The 21,432-nt window shown below is 41.2% G+C and overlaps 2 protein-coding genes across 4 annotated transcripts in view; both read left to right on the forward strand.

Moving 5' to 3' along the window:
• PLEKHG1 (pleckstrin homology and RhoGEF domain containing G1) overlaps nt 1–7,780 on the forward strand; it is a 141,799-nt gene extending 134,019 nt beyond the window's left edge. For all 3 annotated transcript variants that reach the window (XM_085310779.1, XM_085310787.1, XM_085310795.1), the window contains 2 exons: nt 591–2,268; nt 4,561–7,780. In XM_085310779.1, coding sequence (XP_085166905.1) covers nt 591–2,268; nt 4,561–5,660 — 2,778 coding nt within the window. In that variant the 3' untranslated portion in view covers nt 5,661–7,780. The remainder of the gene's footprint in view (nt 1–590; nt 2,269–4,560) is intronic.
• A 148-nt stretch (nt 7,781–7,928) lies between these two features.
• Nucleotides 7,929–21,432, forward strand: part of MTHFD1L (methylenetetrahydrofolate dehydrogenase (NADP+ dependent) 1 like) — a 162,331-nt gene continuing 148,827 nt past the window's right edge. The window contains exons 1-7 of the mRNA XM_085310809.1: nt 7,929–8,065; nt 9,413–9,497; nt 11,999–12,049; nt 12,131–12,184; nt 15,062–15,186; nt 16,302–16,402; nt 17,337–17,461. Of these exons, the coding sequence (XP_085166935.1) occupies nt 7,956–8,065; nt 9,413–9,497; nt 11,999–12,049; nt 12,131–12,184; nt 15,062–15,186; nt 16,302–16,402; nt 17,337–17,461 (651 nt within the window). The 5' untranslated portion in view covers nt 7,929–7,955. The remainder of the gene's footprint in view (nt 8,066–9,412; nt 9,498–11,998; nt 12,050–12,130; nt 12,185–15,061; nt 15,187–16,301; nt 16,403–17,336; nt 17,462–21,432) is intronic.

Raw genomic sequence — 21,432 nt, forward strand, 5'->3', positions numbered from 1 at the left:
AAAGATATAGTGCTTTCCTCCCTTTCCCAACCTCTGGCCTTGTACCTCTATAGTATCTCTCATGTTACCATTAGCAGGCATGCGGCTTTGCAATATATTAAATCTACTGGCTGAGCTGGATGAGAACTTGCTCCAAAAAGAAAATCAGATTTTCAGTGGCGTATACTAGAGGGTGCAACATACCTTTCTGCTGGGATTATAGGCAAGGGGAAAGAGCAAAATTTTTGGCAGGAGCACAGAGTCGGATTAGCTTAAACCAACTGTGAAACGGCAGACTTATCATAAAAGACTAATCTTACCCTGTCAAATAAATTTGGGTTTAATTACTCATGCTTTAGCATGAGCTAGTATCTTTTGAAGTAATGTATTATTGAAAACTGAGAGTCAACTATGAGCAATGGTAAGGGCTGGGAGGCACAGAGGTCTGGCACTGCCACCTTGGTTCCTTGACTCACCAGCGAGGAGCCTGCCCACCCATCTCTGCCAGGCTCTGTGCTGCAGGACGCCATGGCACTTCTGTGAATGGTGGGAATCCTTGCATTATTTTAGGAAATAGGCTAACGTTACCTGCATGTTTCAAATCTCCGCAGAGCTCCAAAGAKCCTTCAGATGAAGAGTCGACCCAACTGAATACTGATCTTCCCTGTTCCTGCTCAGCTAGACAATCACCTAGACAATTTAGCACCCCCCAAAACAACTCATTAATCATGAATATCCTGGGGGGTACTACCTCTGTCAGAAACATCTGGACTGACCATCAGATCAGGCAGGCATTGTTTCCCAGCAGGCGACCACCTTATGAGCATGAAGATGATGAGGATGATTACCAGATGTTTGTACCATCAGTGTCTACATCCAACTCGGCTTCAGCTGTTGGTGGAGAAAGGAGAGGTCCTTTCGGTCGACCATGCAGCTGGCATTTGGGGGTAGAGCATCAAAATGAGGCTTCCAGCTCCAACCGTCATAAAGTTGTTAGACGGGCCAGTAGTGCTGGTGAAAGCAACACATGTGCAAGCAGTGCAAGGTATAAAATTGGTGACCTCAGCCAGCGCAGCTCTCGAAGGGAATTGAAAAGAACAGAAGTGAGTAGTATGAATGCTTATCCTGAATCTTCAGAAGAGCTGACCATTGATGACATTGAACATGTTTATGACAATATAAGCTATGAAGACTTAAAGCTGATGGGCCTGACAAGAAGGGAAGAAACTGACCATGGCCCCCAGAGAGCTGCTAGAGACTCTCTCTATGAGGCTGATAAGAAGTGCGGCTCAGATTCGCCTTCCAAAAAGAGGACAGCAAATCATAACAGGGGCTCCGTTCATGCTAGTAGAGATGAAGCCCTACTCAGTAGAGAAGCACCTACTTCAAGTTTGGATGAGCTCAGGATTGTTGAAGATAACATCTATGACACCATAGTGCTTCCAGAAACACCACTCTTGAATTTTAAATGTAAACCTCTAAAATGCTCTAAAAGGAGGAGTTTTCTGGGCCTGGAAACAGACTTTGCATGCTGTGACAATTTACGGCAGTTTGTTTCTGAAGAGAGTCTCCAGTTCAGTGAAGATGAAAGTCCTTACCATCGTGTTCCTCTCGACAATGACTATTTAAGCTTAGTGGATAGCTCCTCCAACTCCGATTCACTCTCCCATAAGTCTGCAGCAGATAAACTCTCAGAGGAAGTGGACGAGATTTGGAATGACCTGGAGAACTATATCAAGAAGAACGAAGAAAAGACAAGAGACCGTCTCCTTGCAGCCTTTCCTGTTTGTAAAGATGATATGCAAGAAAGGCTGCACGCTGGCAGTACACCTGAACTGAGTAAAGATGTAGAATACTCTCTGTCTACTCTTTCTCTGCCAGAAACTCCTATTTTCCCTAAAACTTTGAAGCCCAGGGCTGCCACCTTGAGTGAGGCTAACCTCAGGCTTGAAGACACTGCACCGTGCAAGGAGAGCTCTTTTATGAGTCTGAACAGATCTTCCTTCCCACGTGAGATGCCTTTTGTAGACAGCCCATACGAATCTGCCAACAGCATTCTCTCCAACGCGCATACAGAGGGCATGGAAAATGACTTGGATATCGTGGATAAAACAAAGAACAGAGTTTTCATGATGGCAAGGCAGTACAGTCAGAAAATTAAGAAGGCTAACCAGCTTTTGAAAGTTAAAAGTCCAGAGCAGGAGCAGCCAGCTAGCCGACAGCAGAAACTGAAACACAAAGATCTTGCTGCCATCCTGGAAGAAAAGAAACAAGGTGGTCCAGCTATTGGTATGTTAAAGGCATACATTGTTTTTATTCTTTAATAACTTCCAATGAAATAGGTTTATTGAGTTAAGATTATAATTTTCTGCTCCTTGATCTATTAGTTGAATATTAATATTGCATTTCCTGTGTTATTGCTGAGTTTTCTGTGACTGTTCTTAACATGAATAGTCATTTATATCTCAATAAATTCTTGCCATTACTTGAAGAATTCAGAGGAAAGAATGGGATAGTGTCAGGAAGGATCAATTCAGCTTAGGCTGGAAATAGAAATCCTGCCTGAAGCATCATTGGCCTGTTTACAGAAAAGCCTTTCTTTTCTCAGTTTGATCTTCAGAATTTGACTGAAAAAGTGCGTTTTCAGGTAGATTTAGCTCCTAACCAGTAGTATAGATTTGCTCAGCTACTGTCCATACCACATTTGCAAGCAAGAGGCATAGGCTCAGACAAGAAAGAGCTGGTCTTTTTATTCTTTTAGGTGAATGCACAAAGTGATAGAAGCTTAAGGTTTTGGAGCTATTTCTGTCCATAGTCAGCTGAAACAAATAAGAAAGACAGAGCAAATGGACTCCACGCACTAGCGTGTCATTCTTGCCTTCTTGTGATATTTATGTTTTCAGAAGTCCCTAAATACCTAGCTAGGTCATTTTCAGAGTGTTCTCTTCCATTTTGATGTGAAACAAACAGTACATTATCAGACCTGTGTTACGTTGTGTCCTGCTGAGCAGCCTGCAGTACTTTGTCACAGTCACATACCTTGTAGTAAATATATTAAAAACACTGATCATCATGTCGTAGTAGCAGAATTTCTCACGAATTAAGCAGTGAGAAATTCCAAAATTTAGCGTTTGAGTAAGTTTCCAAGAATGCAGATATTTAACCAAGTTTTAGAGGCCCCTAAAAGGCTTTTGAGTGTTTCCTGGCTTAGCCAGTTTCACAGAAAACTATTTTTGGCTTCTTTATCRTCTCTGGAGAAGCCCAGGGGTGCATTTCCTTGAATTGGTGCGACTTGAAAGCAGCTGTGAACCTGCTCCCTCTGGCATCTTTCTGAGGCATAGCCCTGTCTCCTGTTTCCAGAATTTCCTCAGGATGTCTACTTCCTTCTCTCGTGTGCACTCACACTCGCTCTCTCTCTCTTCCTTTCTTTCTTTCTTTCTTTCCCCCCCTGTCCCCACTCCCCCGTTATTGGTCCTAATAGTGGTTCTGTTCTTTTTCCTGTCTTTTATTATTGCCTCTTTTTTATTGCCTTCTCTCTTTTTTTGGAGAGTAGGCTCTCTGAGAGTAGTTTCCCTGCCTAGGAAAGCCAAGTATGGAAATAAATCCAAGAGCAGAGTATAGTCTATGTCTGCCCAGCAGGAGAAGGCTTTAGGGACTGAAGGTATCTGCCAAATCCCAACCAGCTGCTTAGGATGCTGGGATGAAAACTAGTCCCATCCAAAATCAAGATTTTTACAGGCCTGCTTTAATCTCTTGATTGTTGACTCTGAAACTGTCAAACTGTTGGGGTGAGGAGGGAAAAGAAGAAGAAGAGAGATCAAGTAGATCATTAGCACTTCCTGCCATTTGCCAGCATAAAGRTAACACTGAAAGATTGGTAAAAAGTCATGTTCCTTCATCCTTTTTCATATGCTTTTCCATGTTTAGCCAAAAGGATTTTATCTCAACATGACCAGGAGGAAAAGCAATCATCAAGATACTAGTTGCAATCACAAGTATATTAGTGATGCTTTGATCAAACAAAACCAGTGGATACAATAAGCAGACCTACAAGCCTAGAGTTGGAAGGAAGAAAGGACCTCAAGAGATCATCTAGTTTCTCTTTCTTCAGGGCAGAATAATTGCCAGTGTCATAGATGTAGGATTCAGGTTTAGATGGGTGAAATACTTATCTTTTAAGATAAAAGCTAATACTGTAGTAATTTTGAAATACTGGAACAAAAAGATCCAAATAATTTTGCATTTTATAATAACTTTTTATTTGTATTTTATTTCCTTCCACAATTATATATAGCTATTGTCATGTGATTCCTGAGTTTGTGATTCATGATTATTCACCATTGCAAGATGTTTTATGCTTCTTGTTTTCATATTGTATTATCATGAAAACAAGGCAAACATGCCACTGAGGCATGGCTCTTCTAGCCTCCATTATTGCACATTAATTTATGGACTATAAGGCTGAAGACGTGAACACAGCTGTAAACTTTTAACCAACACAAAGCGTTGTTTTTTTTTTTAATTTCATGCAATTTGTATGGATTGTTTGCCTGTGGGAAGCTAAATCTCTCTCTTTTCTAGGTGCCAGAATTGCTGAATATTCACAGCTCTATGACCAGATTGTCTTTAGGGAAAGTCCACCTAAGATGCAAAAAGAAACCTGGTCCAACCCTCAGGAGCCATCAGCCTCAAAGTATTCCACACCTCTGGCTGCGCCTCCTTCCCGTTGTCAGTTAGCCAGTGAATGCTCAAGAGCAGAAGATTGGCTTTTGCATTCTACGTACAGTAATGGAGAGCTGGCTGACTTTTCTCCATGGCCTGAATCTGAAGACCTGAAAGCCAAGAGCTCATATACAGAAACTGGTACAAAAAGCAATTCAAGGCATTTGCCATCAGCTTGCTCAGTGCCATCCCTTCAGATTTCTAACCGTTTGCATGTCCCAGTGCAGAGGTGGAGTGCCATTATAAGCCAGCCTAACAAAGAAAATTTGCATCAAGATCACAGCTATAACTCCCTTGGGAGAAGAGCAAGCAATATAAAACCACAGGTGTACAGCAGATCACAGTCATCATCCTCAATTGTGGTCAATAGATCTGGAGAATCAATTGTTTATCCCAATGAAATGGACAAGAAAAAGCTTCATTCAAATAGGAACTTCCGATTTGATAGCCATCAAGCACCAGATACTGCTCCAGGGTGTACAGGGCCTGACACAAGAAAGCAGATCTCTGAGAACTACTCAGATATGATTCTTCAGGATTCTCAAAAAGTTCTGCGAGTAAACAGGACCTCTCCTCTGAATGCACAGGTGGCCACAGAGAACTATTTTTCTAATTTCAAAGATACTGAAGAAGAAGGGGATGATGATGACTATGTTGAAATCAAGTCTGAAGATGAGGGATCTGACCTGGAGGCTTCCCAGAACCAAACAAGGAAAATAGATCCTAAATTAAGTAATAGAGACAGTGGTCCTTCGGAAACTCTCTGTAGCAAAACTGTGTCTTGTACTCCGGCAAAGTCAGCAAGCAGCAAACATGCACTTACGCCCTATCTGACGGCATATAGCGATTCAGATAAACTGAATGACTACCTGTGGAGAGTACCATCTCCTAATCAACAGAATATTGTCCAGTCTTTAAGGGAAAAGTTTCAGTGTCTGAGTTCAAGTAGCTTTGCCTGATGCTTTCAGTAATTTCTAGTTGTACTGCCTTAACATGACAAAGTATATACTAGTACAATCAGTACTGACATTATGTATTTCAAAAATATTACACAATCAGGCATTGTATGACAGTAATATTGTAAATAGATGTGAAATGTATCTTTTTATGGCTTAGAATCCTAAACATTGAAAAGGCTGTGTATACACTGTCCGGTGTCTCTATAATGCAGATGGACTTCCCATCTCATGTTTAACCATTACATCTTTTCCTTTTCTTCTCCACAGCTCAGTTTCTTGTTAGATGTGATATTGCATTTGATGCTTAAATTGTGCTACCATGTGGAAACCTGAGTATTTGGACTTACAAGAGTTGGTGACCAGCTGTGTGCTCAAAATACCCATATGTCATTACTCTGGTTACATATGAGAGCATTTAGCTGGGCAGCTACTCCTAAGACTGTGGGTTTCTGAGCACAATTCTGATAATTGCACGTCTAGTGTGTTGGTGTGATCGCACATACTTTTTGCACATTACTTATTGGTAAACAGATTCCAAGAGTATGGGACCAATGCATACGATACCAAATATGCTACATTACTATAGGCCGACTGTTTGTGAATGGTGCCAGGCTGATAGCTCTGGATCTGAAGCCTCTTCTACTTTATGTAACTGCGTAATAGGCTGTGGCAACTTTTTCTGTGTGAATTTGTCAATGTGATATAGTCCTTGTCCGGAGGATGTTTCAGGGGAGTAGCAGGGGAACCCTGCTGCTTGTGAAGATGGCTAGACAGAGAGCCGGTTTTGCACCTCCTGTGTTTGTGACGTGCAGAAAAACTCGTGTATCTGTAACTCAGAGCCCAGCAATGGAAAGCGTGCTGTGTGGATATGCCAAGCAATTGTAATTTGTATGCAGTGGCCTGTCGGGTGTTTGTTCAAGTCCCRAAGTCAGTAGCACCGGGGGAGGGCGGGGGGAAGAGAGAGGAAAAAAGAGAGAGGGAGAGAGTGAGTGTGTGGGACTTGGCCAGATACCTGGGTAGAACATTAATCATGCTGCATGTTTGGCCAGTAGGATGTTTCAGTGATACTATATGTTGAGTTACAAGCTGTCTTCCTGAGAGCAAGCATCTCCCATAGTAGGAAGTGATCCTTCCCTGTATAAAGAACTAAAATTTGCATTTTCTAAACCAGCCAGGGCTGGATCTTATCCTGTTTATGTATGATAAAAGTAGCTACATCAGAATACATTCCATTCTTTTGCAGATGGTATGTACAGTAAATGCTCTCATTTAAAACAGGAATAGACTTTACAGTATGCAACACATTTACTTCCTTTTATTGTCTTTGTTGCACAGGTTTGAATTTTGTTACTTGAAAACCTTATACCTAAAGGAAAGCCTAAATTTGTATACTAGTTAGCCACTTACTTAGCCATCTTGTGTGACTGGCTTTCTTGGTGCTTAAATCCTTCAGATTAGGCATTAAGCCAGTACTGAATTAAACATATCACTAAATACAGGGGTTTAAGTGAAGTACTGATTTCAGTAATAATGTATTACTCCCCTAAGATTACAGAGCGTTGTACTTCCAGAACTGCCAACTATTTACAGCATCAGTTATCATGAGGAAAATCTGAAGTTACCAATGTACAGTCAATTACTTGTTTAGATTAAGGTGTAAGGACATGAATTTGTTAGAATGGGTTAAATTATTTACTGCACCTCTCTTACATTGGCTAGGAATGCTTATTTTTAGGGTTGGTTTGTCACTGTACTTGTTAGCTTGTACAGTCTAACCATGATACTTATTACAGTCAGCACATCCACTGTAATAGGACCTGCATCTAGTCAACTACAACTGAGAAACAATGCTGTATATATTTAAGACACCGAGATTTAGCGGAGCCCGTATTTATTTAATAGAGCTTGTAAAGTATTGTAAATACGAGTAGATCTGTGCTTGACCCGTGCACGCCTAGATTGGTTCAGAGAATCCCGTGTAACTCGCATCTCGCGCTGTCTGTCAGCGTCGGAGTTGAGAGAAAAAAGGAGGGGGGGGATAAAAGGGAGCCCTACTAGCGTGTAACTTCTCCGAGGGGACCATTTCATACTATTTTTAATAAATTTTGAGTACGCAGAGGTTTCTTGCGTTTTTTATTTATTTATTTATTTTTCTCTCTTTGGTCTGGCGCRGGGTTGCGCTCAGGGGCCGAGGCCCGGGGGAAGGCGGTGCTCTGGGAGCGCCGCCCCCGCCCGTGCCTCTGCCCCTGCCCGCGGCCCGGCCCGCCCCGACGGCGCGGCGGAGCGCGGCGCAGGATGCGGGCGGCGGCGTTGCGGCGCTGGCTGGCGGCGCCGGTGCCCGCGGGGGCCCGGTGGGGCCGCGGGCTGTGCGGAGAGCGGCGCGGCGACGGCGCGGCGGCCGCCCGGTAAAGCGGGGCCCGGCGCACGTGGGGCTGATGCAACTGCGGGGTGTAGGGAGGGGGGGACCGAGGTGCTCGGGGAGGCGTGCAGGCGGCCCGACGTGCCCTCCCCCGGGTATTTTCACTTCTTCTTTCTTCCCCCCCCTCCCCTTTTTTTCTCCTCTCCCTCTCTTCCTCCCGAGGCCGCATGGGTGTTTCTCGCCAGTGCGTGGCGCTGCTTTTAGAAAGAGTGCCTTCTGCAAAAAATATATATATATATATATATTTATATATATACACACACACATATACATATACCGCTGTGAGTGGCGGGGGTTCGGGGGGGGTGATGTTTTGGCCGCGTCTTTGCTCGACGGCCGCGTTTCCAGGGAAAGCGGAACAAAGGGGTACGCTGTGCGGCGTGCAGGTGAGGCTGGGCTTGGAAGTGGGGCTGGAAAGCGTTGCTGCTTCTTCCGGCCTCTCTCTCCCCTCCCTTCCCCCCCCCTCCCCGATCTTTTTTTAAACCTTATCTGGGACAGCTTGCCCGCCACGACATTGCCCTGAATTGGCCTTTGGCTTCTGCAAAAGGAAAAGGTAGTAAAAATCCCCTCTAGTCATTTTTTTCCCCCAGCTATTTTTGCCTGTTAGGTTTAGCGGGAACGACAGACAGACACCTTTTCAAGGGAGCTTCCGCCAGTGGAGACAGTGTTTCKTAGTTCTTTGGTTTTTAGCTTTCTCCTATATACACAAGAGGTGACAGAGGAGAGCCGACAACTACTTTTACAGGGAACTTTTGCAGAAAAAACTCCCAGGGCCTCGTGGCTGCTGCTGCTGCCCTTGGTTTTTCCAAGAAGTGGTGCAGCAGACAGAGCTGCCTCTGTCTCCCCGTAGCTTTGAATAGCAGCCTGGAACGGGGCAGTTTTACTGCTGTTAATTCCAGGGATGTCTGGGTAAACTGCACTGGCACTAGGTATAATGGAAACCTATTCCACTAGGTTTAAGTGGAAAAAATAATTCTGCTTCTGTCACTGCAAGGACGATTCAGAAACGAAGTAACTGGCCAGWGAGCTCTGGGCCCTGGTGATTTTGTTCCCTGGCTGATCTTTGCACTGTGGGGCTGGACAAGCTTTCTCATGAAATAATCCAGGATGATTATAAAGCTTTGGGCATGTCAGAGCAATGACAACCATAGTTACAAAACGAAGATGTTTTTGATCTGCTACTTCAGTTTTTCTGTGGCTCACTCTCAGATACCACCCTGCAAAGTTTATGCGCTCTGAAGCGTGTGTTCAGTACTGCTAACTAGCATGGGTCTCTGCTGATGTTTTGATCCCTTTTTGTAAAAGAATTATCTGTGTTTTTATTATGTTGCAGCAAAATCACTGAGAATGCAAAAAAAGCGTTGGCCTCACTGAAGAGAGAAAACCCTCAGCTTGAGCCAACACTAGCCATTATTCAGGTAAAGTATATCTGTATTTTAGCTGGCCATAGGAGATCACTTTGCAGTACAGCTTCTTGTTTCAAACTTTAAAAACATGTGATGCAGAAAATAGCTTTTGTTCAAGCAAAACAGTGGGAGGAGGTAATCCCATCAGTGTAGACTGAGGAAGGAGTCTCGTGATCTTTCCATCTCAAGAGCCTTTCTGCAGGACTGAGGCAGTCGCAGCAAACTTCAGACTGTGGAAAAGAGAGTATTAGAAAGTAATGATTTTATCCCTTCTTCCCCTTGTGAACATACCTTTTTCCTCTGTAAGTACCAATTGCCTTTTCTCTCTGGTTGATTGATATAATCAGGTTAAACTCTAAGCATTTGTCTTCTACCTTTATTTAGGTTGAAATTTTTGTTGCAGTCCTAAAAAGGGAGTTTGCATCTGAAAACCTGGTCCTCTCTGCCCTCTTCATCCCCATATCATATTAGTGGGACGAATGCAAGATATTGCATCTTCTTGCAAGCATTGCTTACATTGAGATTGCTGTAGCTTATGACTGTGTTATTACTACTATAATGAAAGGAGAAGCATACTGAAAATTCCCAGTCAGCTCAAAAGGAGCTATATGCAATAAATGCCCTATGTGAAATGTTAAAAGTAGCAGCTCTAAGGTGGAACAGTCTCTTTGAATAACTGAGAGMTGTTTTGCTGCTAACATATAAATAGCTTTTTTTCCTTTTTCGTTGGAATTGCTGTGTTTGAAATATGCAAGCAAACTTGTAGGTGAGGATTACTTTTCTTACAAAGTTGAGAGATGTTCGTCTTCGGGTTTCATAAGGAAGGCCTCAGGGCCAAGAAACTGGGATTGTTTGTGAGTTCATTCTGAATGAGACTCAAACCTATGCAGGCAGAGATGTTCTTGTTGTGTTTCCTAGGTCTGTCTTGTTGGTTTTGAATCAGAGCATACTGAATATTTGACTCAGTAGATTTTATTTTTAAAACCTAACTATGAGCACTTCTAAAGTAGTAGTAGTAGTAAATCTGAGAAACAATATGTGCTGACACTTTATTTTAGTGGATCTTCTTGTGAGGCAGAGCGGGAAAGCTCTGCATCTTACCCTCTGCAGGTACTTTCAGGTATCATTTTCAAATAGCCCCCTAAGGCTGTAAATCTAAGAACTGCTGATAAAGCTGTAATCCCATCCTCTTGGTGACTCACTGTTTCTTATTCCTATTTTGTCTCCGTCAGTTACGTTGTAAGGTGGATTAGGGAAGTGACCCACTACCAAGTGTTGTGTGAGGAGGGGGAGGCTCACGCTYGTGTATGTAGTTCAGGATGTGTCTACATTAACGTTGCGGTTTGGATCATGGATGCGCTTTAAGTGAATGTCCCTGTTGTCCCCATCTGCCCTCCTTGCTTTGTGTTATGATCTCGTAGTCCCCGAGAACGTGACTGCAGAACCCAGGAACTGGGTTCCTGCTGGACAGACTTAGCCCAGGACATCTTCACCAGCTGTCTAGCTCTAGGCTGGTTCCGAGGCCTGGAGCAAAACCTGCTTAAAAAGGATATTTCTTGGAACAAACAAAGCTTGTTTTAGTGTATGAATGCTGAGGTGGTGCGCTGCACTACTAGGCAAGTTGCGCAGAGCAGCTSTCCATGGGGCACAGCACACCCAGAGCAGAGGGAGGGCAGCAGCGCAGTCCTTCTTGGTGACAGTGGGGGTAATGCAGGGCCTCCCCTGTGGCACTACTGGGAACGTGGAGTTTCAGCCTGAACCTGCTCTGAAAACAGCTTCTTTTCCCCTCAAATTGTCTGAACCTGAATTGTTACCATGATTGATATACGAAAATATTTCAAAAGCCTTCTAAAATTCAAGAGTAGATAGTAAGGAAAAATCAAATATAATAGTTAATGCAGTGCAACTGTTGTTGCAGGGACTTTAGGGGAGGAGGATTCCTGAATGAGATGGAGCTTGTCCTAGGTAGATCTGCCCAGGAGAAGCCTCTGCTGGAGGGCAGGTGTCTGATGGCAGTTGGTAGGACTTAATAACTTGCCTTCCTTCTAAACCACAGAACTGACATTTTCATGTATGTGATACATGATTTGCATCACTTTCGGTGGCAAGGCAAACCAGTGTTGTTAGATAATATGGAAACTATGCAGAAAATGCTTCTATTGCCATTATCCGATTCTTAGTTGTTATAAGGAGGTATGAAAAACTCTATTGTCAGGTACAGACTGGCATCTTTCTTATATGGTAAACTTACATTAAGGAAATGTCCACTCCTATTTTTGAAAACCAGACTACTGTCAATACAGGCTTGAACCAATCATGCCAAAATAAATTTACTGGACAATTTTCTGTCCTGGTAGTTCTGGGCTTTTTTTTTTTTTTTTTTTTTTTTAATACTAGTAGACACAAACATCCTCACTACATGATTCTTATGTAGACTTGTGTCTTAGTGCACTTAATACATTTAAATATAAATTAATTATTTTAAAACTTATTTTGTGTTTTGTTCCCCAAAGGCACATAACGATCATTTGACTCAAGAAGTAAACAAGAAGTTTGCTGAAGAGGTAAGCTTTAGCTGATAACAGTTGTGTTTAAGCACGAGCTATTTGCCCCTAATAATTTTAAGTGTTGTTTTCTTTTGGCAGGTTGGTCTACGCGTTATTCACATCTGTCTCCCTGAAGGCAGCGGCAAAGATGAGGTAACTGTAGTACGTGAAGTACTCTTCCTTTCTGCTTTTGTTCTGAACTTAAATTTATTGCTGACATTCATTATTACTTTGAATTCATCTCTGTTAACTCATATTAGGCTCAGGACTGGCTTAGTCAAGTAGCAAGTATCGTCCTCCTTGGACGAGTAAGGAATAAAGGGAATTAACGACTTGTCTGCCGTCCCCTGGAAGCTCGAAACAGAGCCGAGAGTCGTGTTCTGTGCCCCTATGCGGTGCCCACTTTAACAGCAGTGCCGTCTCCGAGGGGAGCGGACAGGGTGCATTTCGTCGGGTGGGAGCTCTGGGCTAAGCCTCCCAYCTGACACCCACGCTCCTACCATTGCTGTTGTGATCGTGCGTCTCTTTGTGGAGCTCTTGATTCTTTTCCAGGTTTTATTCTGGGAAATTAGAGCTGAATTGTTTTTCCTGGAATGATTTTGCCTGTTTATTGATCATGTAGCATTTAAAATACATATTAAAAAATACATTCCAAATTGCCAGAGGGCTAAATGCTGACCTTGTTAAATACGTTAAATTGGAGTCATATTTGTAAGTTTCTTAAACGCGGTAATAGTGGAAAACTGAATTAAAGCATTTTCACRGGAAACAAGAATAAAGTTCCTTAGATTCAGGCTTTATAGGAGCTGTGTTTCTTGTAATGGATGTGTAGGCCCCCAACCTCTTGCAGCATCAGAACTTCTAGATGGAACGGAGACTTCTTGGGTCCGTGTTCTGACGTACACCTTCGTTCTTGCCGCCGATTAGAACACACAGCAGCGCTGTTGCTGTCAGGCGGTCTCCAGCAGCCAAGAGCTCGGGGAGAATTTTTATGCATTAGCAGGATAACATTCTTGGGGTAGAATGAAATGCTGATCATATGAAGAGGAGCAATGATTTGCATGATTATCACTGAAGTTTTATTCATTTGGTCTAAAATCAACTAACATGACACTGTCAATCCAAAGAGGACAGGTTGGAGCAGTTAAAATGTCCATCTCGGCATCCCAGTATGTACATGCCTTTTGCATTCATAACATGCAGATTACTGTGTCTTACTTCTTTAATATTTATATGCATATTTATGTACATATAAGATCTATTTATCTATCTATTATATCTGTGTGCATATATGTGTATGTATGTATTTCAGAAGTCAGCAAACTAAAGGGATATTTACATACCAGTGATAATGCTGGTGCAGTCTTCAATAACAGGAACATAGTACATTCTCTTAGTGCAGCATTRCAGACAGTCTAATTCCTACCAAATTCCCATAACATAGTGTTGATTGAGTAGGAAATCTTTGGGCGATACAGTTCCCAATTATACAGAGCAGTTTATGTGGAAAGCGTTTTGGAAAGGCATGGCATTAGCTAAGGGAAAAACCTCTTATATTTGTTTTCTGTTGGATATTAACCCTATTAAATTATACAGCTTTCTGTTGATTGTTTGTAGTTCACAGTACAAAACACCGGTTTTTAGTTGCGTAATGCAGAAATAATGTGCATGACGTGGCATTTCTCACATGAGAAAACTTCAGCGTCTTTTACTCCTTCRTATTTTCCACGACCAGTGCAAAATGGACATACATCAGTATGGATCAGTATTGTAATTTAGATATGAAGCAATCAAGGGTAGGTAATACTGCCTGGGATGTTGAGTGTGACCAATCATAAAATGTTTTTGAGTCTGAACTCGCACCAGATTCAGTACCTGCAGTTCCCAAACATTTGTRGAATGCCTTTAGAAAAAAATAATTCTTCTTAAGATGACTATCTGTTCTTAGGAGCTGAGCACTTTGAGAAAGAAGATCAGTAAATATATATACTGTTTTTGAAAAAGGAATTTTACTTCCCCTTTCTACTCATGTAATTGTTCTTGTGACAACTTTATCGATGTTCTTTGCTGGGACATGAACTGGTCGTATTTTGGACTATGTGTTAACCAAGGATTTGTATTCCTAAAGGCATCTTCTGAAGTGTTAGCATTAAGCTGTTGYGAAGCTTTGGCACAGTGAAAGGCAAAATGTTCCTAATGCTCCTGATCCTCACTTGGGAAAATCTACGTGTTGGCTTTGCAAAATGTTTATTGTACAATAGAGTCAGGGTAGCTTAATTTGATGTGCCRAGGAAATATAAACCAGGGCAAGCAGATTATTCCTTCTTCAGGTAAAAGCTATAATAATATGGAAGGGAGGCAAAAGTGGCTATCAGCTAATTATAAAAAATAGGTTGCATCCCCTTTGAATTAGGTTGTGTGGAGTGAGTTAACATATAAATACACTTTAGCCTTCTGATACTTCTAACTCCACCGTATTTCTGTTGCATTTTGTTTTCACTCAAACTTCGTATTTCAGCACCATGCAAAAATTAGTATAATTTTATCTGTTATGTTTTGAAGAAACACTTCCWTTAAAATATGTCCTAGACAAAACTGRTGTGGATTGTTAGGGCTGSTTCAATGCAACAGCTGTATTTTATGGTCYMTGTGACATGCTAGACTAACTAAATGGGTGCAGTTTCTYCTTTGCCTGMTTTTGAATGAACTATGAAGAGCAAGGGTAGGAAAGGATAAGCTGTGGACACTAATCTGGTATATCAGCTGTCAGAGTGTAACTGGACTGTTTTGTGGGCTTCATACACATAGGTGAAGGCCCCTCCCATAGACATAAAACATTATTTCTGCCCCCTTTTTACTGCTTAATAGTGCAGTTCAGCCCCAGTGTCTTGTTTCTTGAAAAGTGAAAATGTGAGGGGTCATTGAACAAATAATAATTAGTTTCTTCCGCAAAAGAAGTTTGTTTTTACGTTGTAATGTTTCTATTTTGTGTGTTATTCTGTTCCTTAATACCTTTTATTAACTTCCTAGATTGTCAATGAAATCTTGAGACTTAATGAGGATCCTAATGTGCAGGGCCTTGCCCTTGACCTCCCAGAAAGTGCATATAGYAGCAAGGTATTAAATGCTGTGAAACCGGAGAAAGATGTGGATGGGTAAGTGAAGCAGCAAGAAATAATGTTAGCAAAAGCAAGGCTGATTGCTCTGGAAAATCAATTTTCCCCACTGCTTTTTGCTAATGGATTTCTCAGTCACTGTGTCTAGCTGTGTTATTGAGTGTTGATAAAGGATGCTACTAAATCTATCAGAAGTCTTTTGCTGAAGTCATTTTGATCATAATGTTTTTAATCTTCATGTACTACATATCCAGGAAGTGGTCCTTTCAAAGAAATCAAAAATGCTGCTGATGTACTTAAGTTGTTTCAGTACTTCAGTAATACAACTGGCAGTCACACAAAAACATAGTAACATAGTTTCTGCAACTGGGATTGATGGAAAGGTTGCATGTAAGGTTTTAAATTGCTACAGCACTTGCTCCCAGTGGGGAAGAGAGCTATAATAGTTTGGATCCGTTAGCATGACTTTCCAATCAATGCTGAGTTGCACTGCTGTCTGAAGAGTCCACTGACATAATTTAGATCTCCAGACTACCATTTTGCTGCTCTTATCCTCTTGCAGTCTTCTTGCTCCCAATTGCAGTCTGCTAKCTATCATTTCTTTCCTCTTTCTCCTTCTCTATCCTGTCAGAGTTGAATCGGAAAATTTTGCAAAAGAATTGACTTTCCATTATCCAGAGTACTGGAGATTGATAGGAAATGGAAAATTTAGATAGTACTTGTATATTATAGAGAATGCAATGCAGAAACATCTGAAATCTTCTCAGGAAGTCAATTTAAGTCTGAAAGAATGTTTACTTCTGGTTCATCTTTGCTGATCTGGTTCTACAGAAAGCTGCTTACAGGTTTTTTTACATATGTGCTATGGCTAACCCATAATAACACAAATAATAACATGCGGTTTGTATGTTGTGCATTGATTTTATTTGTTCTAACTTGTAACTGCCTCTTCTGGTATTTCTTGAGGCTTGGTGTTTGTCTAAAATATGAGGTGATACAAATGAGCCACAGTACGCCACTATTGAAGGGTTTACTTCTATGAGACATGCTTGCTCTGTTGTAACATGGATAATGGCTAATCACAAGATCAATATTGATGATTTATATTGCATCCATTTGTTTTTTTTTTTAATTCTCATGTTTTTCTGTTGCAGATTATCCGATGTAAACTTGGGATGCTTGATACGTGGGGATGCCTATGACTGTTTAGTTTCTCCTACTGCCTCTGCTGTGGTGGAGGTTCTTGAAAATTTAGGTGAGATACTTGGTRATAATTCTGGCATTAGTAAAATCTTTTTTTTTTCTCAATACTAATTCTAATTGTGAGAAAAGCRTAATCTCGTTTTACTTTGTCTTCTGTTTTGTTTTCGTACCTTTAATATATTTGTCTCCTTCTAGTAAAGAACCCCAGCAACATTTGGATGCAGTATTCTCAGAAACAGGTCTTCAGTTTTAAAGTATTTGGAGATTAGACAGGGATTATCTTCCATCAGCAATTCAGTCTCACTAAAGTCACCTGAGCTGTCTGCTGAACCAAAAATATTTTAAGTGCGAACATCGCTAGATATTTCATGTGGCAGTTTTGATTAGTGTGGACATTTGGACAAATCCACGTCTGCCTGTAAATAACTAATGAACAAATCTTTTGTTTGGGGCTGTATTGTATAAATGCTAACTTTGAAATGGCAGGTGTAAACAGATGAGTTCATAGCTCTTGTAAAGATGGTGCTAGTTTAAGGCGGTGTTTCAGAAATAGTCTGCTATATGATGATGCAGAATTGTTGAGACAAGGATTTATGTAACTGAAYTGTAAATACATAATAAAATGTACTTAGCTACAAATATGGATGAAAGGATACAGGAAAACAAAACAACCAGAAAAGCAATATCTACTTACTTGAATTAAAGAATGACCAAGATTATTAGTGTATTAGTTCACCGACTCTGAAAGAGTTGCCTTTAATGCTGTAGTTAACATGGTTGTGCAGAAACACAAGAGTTGTCTTGTAGTGATTGGGGTTTTTTATTGCCTTTTTTTTTTTTTTAATTTGTGGGCTAAGTGAGAAGCATGGAGGAGGGAGGGAAAGTCCAATTAAATGCTCCAACTCTGTGATCCAGTGGTGTTTGGTGCTATAATACCTTTAGAGCTGAGGGAAACTTAAATGACTTGCTTGCCTTATGTTGTACAGATGGAAAGAAAGTCCTACTAGTGGGAACCAGCGGGGCCCTGGGAGCCTCCTTGCAATGTATGCTGCAGCGGAGAGGTGCGATGACCATGAGCTGCCAGTGGAGAAGTCCTCAGCTCCAGAACAAGGTGAGCGCGCTCTCCCGCCTGCCAGACACTCAGCCAACACCTCCGTGTGTGTGGCTGGTCCGTTGGTCGGCGAGTGCTGCGCTGCTCCCGCTCGCTGCCCTTCACGAGAATGAGTCTTCAGCACAGGTCGTTGCCGTTTTCGTAACGGTGGGCACAGCAGCACCTGAGCTAGCCAGTGGTTTAGGACACTTTTTTTGTCCTTCCTGTTCAAAAATCGTTACTGAGGCAAACAGATATTCTGTATATTCCATACCAGATTATTGTGTGTGCAGCAGCAGTTGTGAACTATTTTGTTCTGCAGCAGAAGCTGTGTGAGAGAAAGAAAGAATTCATAAAGTTTAAGATGAACATCTTTAGAAAACCCTTTTTCTTCCCCTCAGTGCAAGAAGGAGATACCTACTYTCTTTTTGTCCTGCTTTCCTTTTGTCCTGCCACATAGTTACCTATGTAAAATTATTTACACTGAATTTGTGTTTTATAGAATTTTGCAATTGCATCTTTTGGGACAAAGAGGAAAAGGATCTCTTCTTCATCTTTGAAAAAAGATGGAAAAGGATTCAGTGAAATTCCTGAAATGTAATCTGAAGGATTTCATTTAGACTTTCTGATTGCTTTTTTACAGAGCTTTTAGTAAGAGTTTGGAAGTAAATACAACTTCCTGTCAGACTTCCCATTTGTTCTTTAATCTCTCATACACATTTCATAGAATAATATAAGTGGGAATGTATCGTACTTTGTGTGTATGCACAGGGTCCCAATTCAACCTGCAGTACACCACAGTACATACCCTGGTTGTAGGGGAGGTGCATGTTATTCCAGTGGCTTCGTTTCCAAATCGACGTATGGGTGTAAGGTACAATGAATAAGATGTTATGTTGTATTTCATAGCACGTGCCGCAAGGTGGCAGCCACGTCAAAATCATTATTTCAAACATTGAGCTTTTGAATTCCAGGACAAAGCGAGGAAATATATTTGCATTCATTGAGCAGCTGTGATAGTTAAAAATTCTTTGGCAAGCTTCTGTTTTCACAGCTGCTGATGTTTTTGTTAGGCTTGTCTCATTTCTGCATTTTAAGTGACTGACACCTTTTAGGAAACATGTGCTTCTCTCAGAGATGGAAGTGCGGTAGACTTCATAGTAGTTCTGTCTCATTCTTTAATTATTTCTCATTGCTTGCATTTGTGCTTGAGGACTGCTTTCTCTGCTAGTGGGTCAGTGAGAGGGGTAGCTAGAGGTATTTTCACTGGGTCCCAGCACAAGATTTGGTCCAGGCCAGAGCTCGTTGTRCTGTGCTGCCCATATACTGTAGAAAGATTCGTTTCCTCACGTCCAGATGCTTTTCCATAATCAAGCCTTGCTTTCTGGCATTCCCTCTAGCTTACCTCTCACAGCAGGTCACTGATGGGAAACAGAGTATGAGGCCTAAGCAGGAAGAAGTTTGAGGCTTTGCACATCAGTCTTCCCAAGTTCATTTCAACTTTTGGCAGTAAAGGAGTTTCTGCTTTGCCTGGAGGTCTAATCAGCAGAGCTCTGGGGAAGCTTACCTTCCTCTTCCTTGTCTGTAAGCCTGGAGCACCGTGTCACCAGTAGCCCTCGAAGCGCTGATGGACCTGGCTGGATGCARCTGTGTAAGGAAGAGCTCAGAAGTAAAATCTAGTGCACGCCCACAAGATTGGCCAGTGCCATATTCCCATCAGACCAAGAGTCAGAAACCAAGCACAGATTTTTTACCAGACAGCTGGGCACTGTTGTCTAGTRGCAACCTGTATTTGAAGTGCAATGTTGTTAAATAATGTGATTATAACCGATTATATGAATCTATTTTCTCTTGCTAGTTAAAAAGCCTGGTTTGTTTTTGTTGAAATTAAATAAAAACAGTTCAAAGGCCCCCAAAGTTTCTCTTAAGATTTTTCATTTGAATTTCAAGTAAGCAAATACATTGGTCTGTGTAGAGGTTTTTCCAAGACTTTGGAAAAATTAGCTCACATTTTGGTTTTAGTGTATAATATGCTAACTTTAGACATGACTGCACTCCTAATTTTCTGCTTCCTCTGAATGTAATACTTCTGCACTGACATTCTGTGTCCTACTGTTTGGAGGAATAACGTGGTGTAGCATAATATGTTCACTTCACTGTACGGGYATTTCATTGAGGCGCATTCATTTGGCAGAATATATAATGAAACAAAAATGGAACTTAAGGCTGGTGTACCTTGTTTACCCTAATCCGTTTGCCAGGCTCATTTGCGCTGAAAGCASAAATCCCAAACTTAATGATGTAATGCCTTTATTAGGCAGGTGTTGTATTACCTTAGACTAGCTCTGCTGATTTGTTCTTCTGTTTAAAAGGTTGCATAACAACAATTGTTTTCTATAAAAATTCTGCTGATATAATGAGATATGTAGCACCAATCTTGTACATTCTTTGGATCGAGTTTTGTATGGCCATGGACTTTTTATTACTTCTTTCACTCATGCTCTTTTGCAAGGCTGTTTTGAAAATGATCAAGACACCAATATGTCTTAGTTTGCCTTAGAAAACGKTTAGCACTGTAGAGGTAGCTCTTGCCACCACGCAGTATAGTATCATCTACCATCTGACTTTAGTAGTTGTGTTCTTTTAAAGCAGGTCTTTTGTGTCCCATGTCAGCAAAAGGAAATAAAATAAATTATGGGACATTTTCATTTCCTCACTTTGACTTKCATGAGTAGTTGACACACTTTACATGTTCTTTTCCCTCTCTGCTTTATGTTTTGTTATAGTGAACAGATAATGAATGTTTCCTTTTGTTCCATTTTGGGTTTCCTTGACTTTAACTATTAAAAATAATCATCATTTTTCAGCTGAGCTATGTCCTTTAACACTCTTAAACTTCCTGGATTTTCAGATAAAATCACTAATGAGAGAAAGCCGTATATTTCAGAAGACTCTGGTACAGCTGTGTGTAGTTGCCATGAAGAGACATAGAGACACTGTTCTTTTTGCATCAATATGTGTTCTATTTCAAAATGGATTATGAACTAAGGGATAAAGGCTTGAGCATTTAGTTGGAAATAGGTAAGATGTTATCCTTCTGTTAAGCTTTGTGTAGATAATTCTTGAAAGCACAATCACTGCAGGGTATCTGGAGAATGACCTAGTGATGGATTTTCAGGAACATCTCGCTGGGTAGCAGTGTTTTGAAAAGATAACCAAAACTTGATTCAGTGTTACAGTTGAAGAATGGAAACTAGAATGTGCTTCATCTTTTACTGTGTTAGAATTAATGTATCTTTGTAGTTAGATGCAGCTTATCAAATAGATTCATATTGGCCAATACAGATTATTGTCTTGCCAAAACATGAATTCCTATGAGGAAGCCAACTGAGTCATCTTATGTGTATTCCATATGTGAGCCACATTCTGCCTACTTTAAGAAAACTGAGCATAGCAGCTTTCCTACGAGAAGTAAAAATCGGTCTGTCTAGATATAATTAGGGATGGAAAACTTGTTTTCCTGCTTGAAAATTGCAGCAGTGATTCAGCTAAAGCAAGTGACTTCGGGAGGTTCTTTTTCAGGTTTGATAAGAACCTCTTTTGGCCACAGTCTGCTCTTCCATAAAGTGAACACTTGAGTTTCAGTCTATTAGGCATGTTTTAATCATTTCCTGTCATCTTTTCACTATCTTAATAAGACCAAGAATCTTGGTCCTGGCAGAAGAATACATTTCATGTTGCTGGGCACAAATAAATATGCAAATATGTGAGAGTGGCTGTATTGATCCCATAAAAAGAAAGGAGAAAGAGCCTATATGAGAGTTTCTAAGGATGATGCTGGAAACTGTGAATATTTCTTTTTTACATTTTGTGTGCATCATACCTGCTCCTTTCATTTTGAATCTTTATCTCCCACCACCCTGAGAGCTTGAAGCACAGTATGCCAAAGCGTACATCACGGAGATGGAGATAGATATGAGCCTGCAGAAGGT

This window comes from Rhea americana, unplaced genomic scaffold (assembly GCF_003343005.1).
Source record: "Rhea americana isolate MKP2758 unplaced genomic scaffold, rheAme1 scaffold_108, whole genome shotgun sequence".
NCBI lineage: Eukaryota > Metazoa > Chordata > Aves > Rheiformes > Rheidae > Rhea > Rhea americana.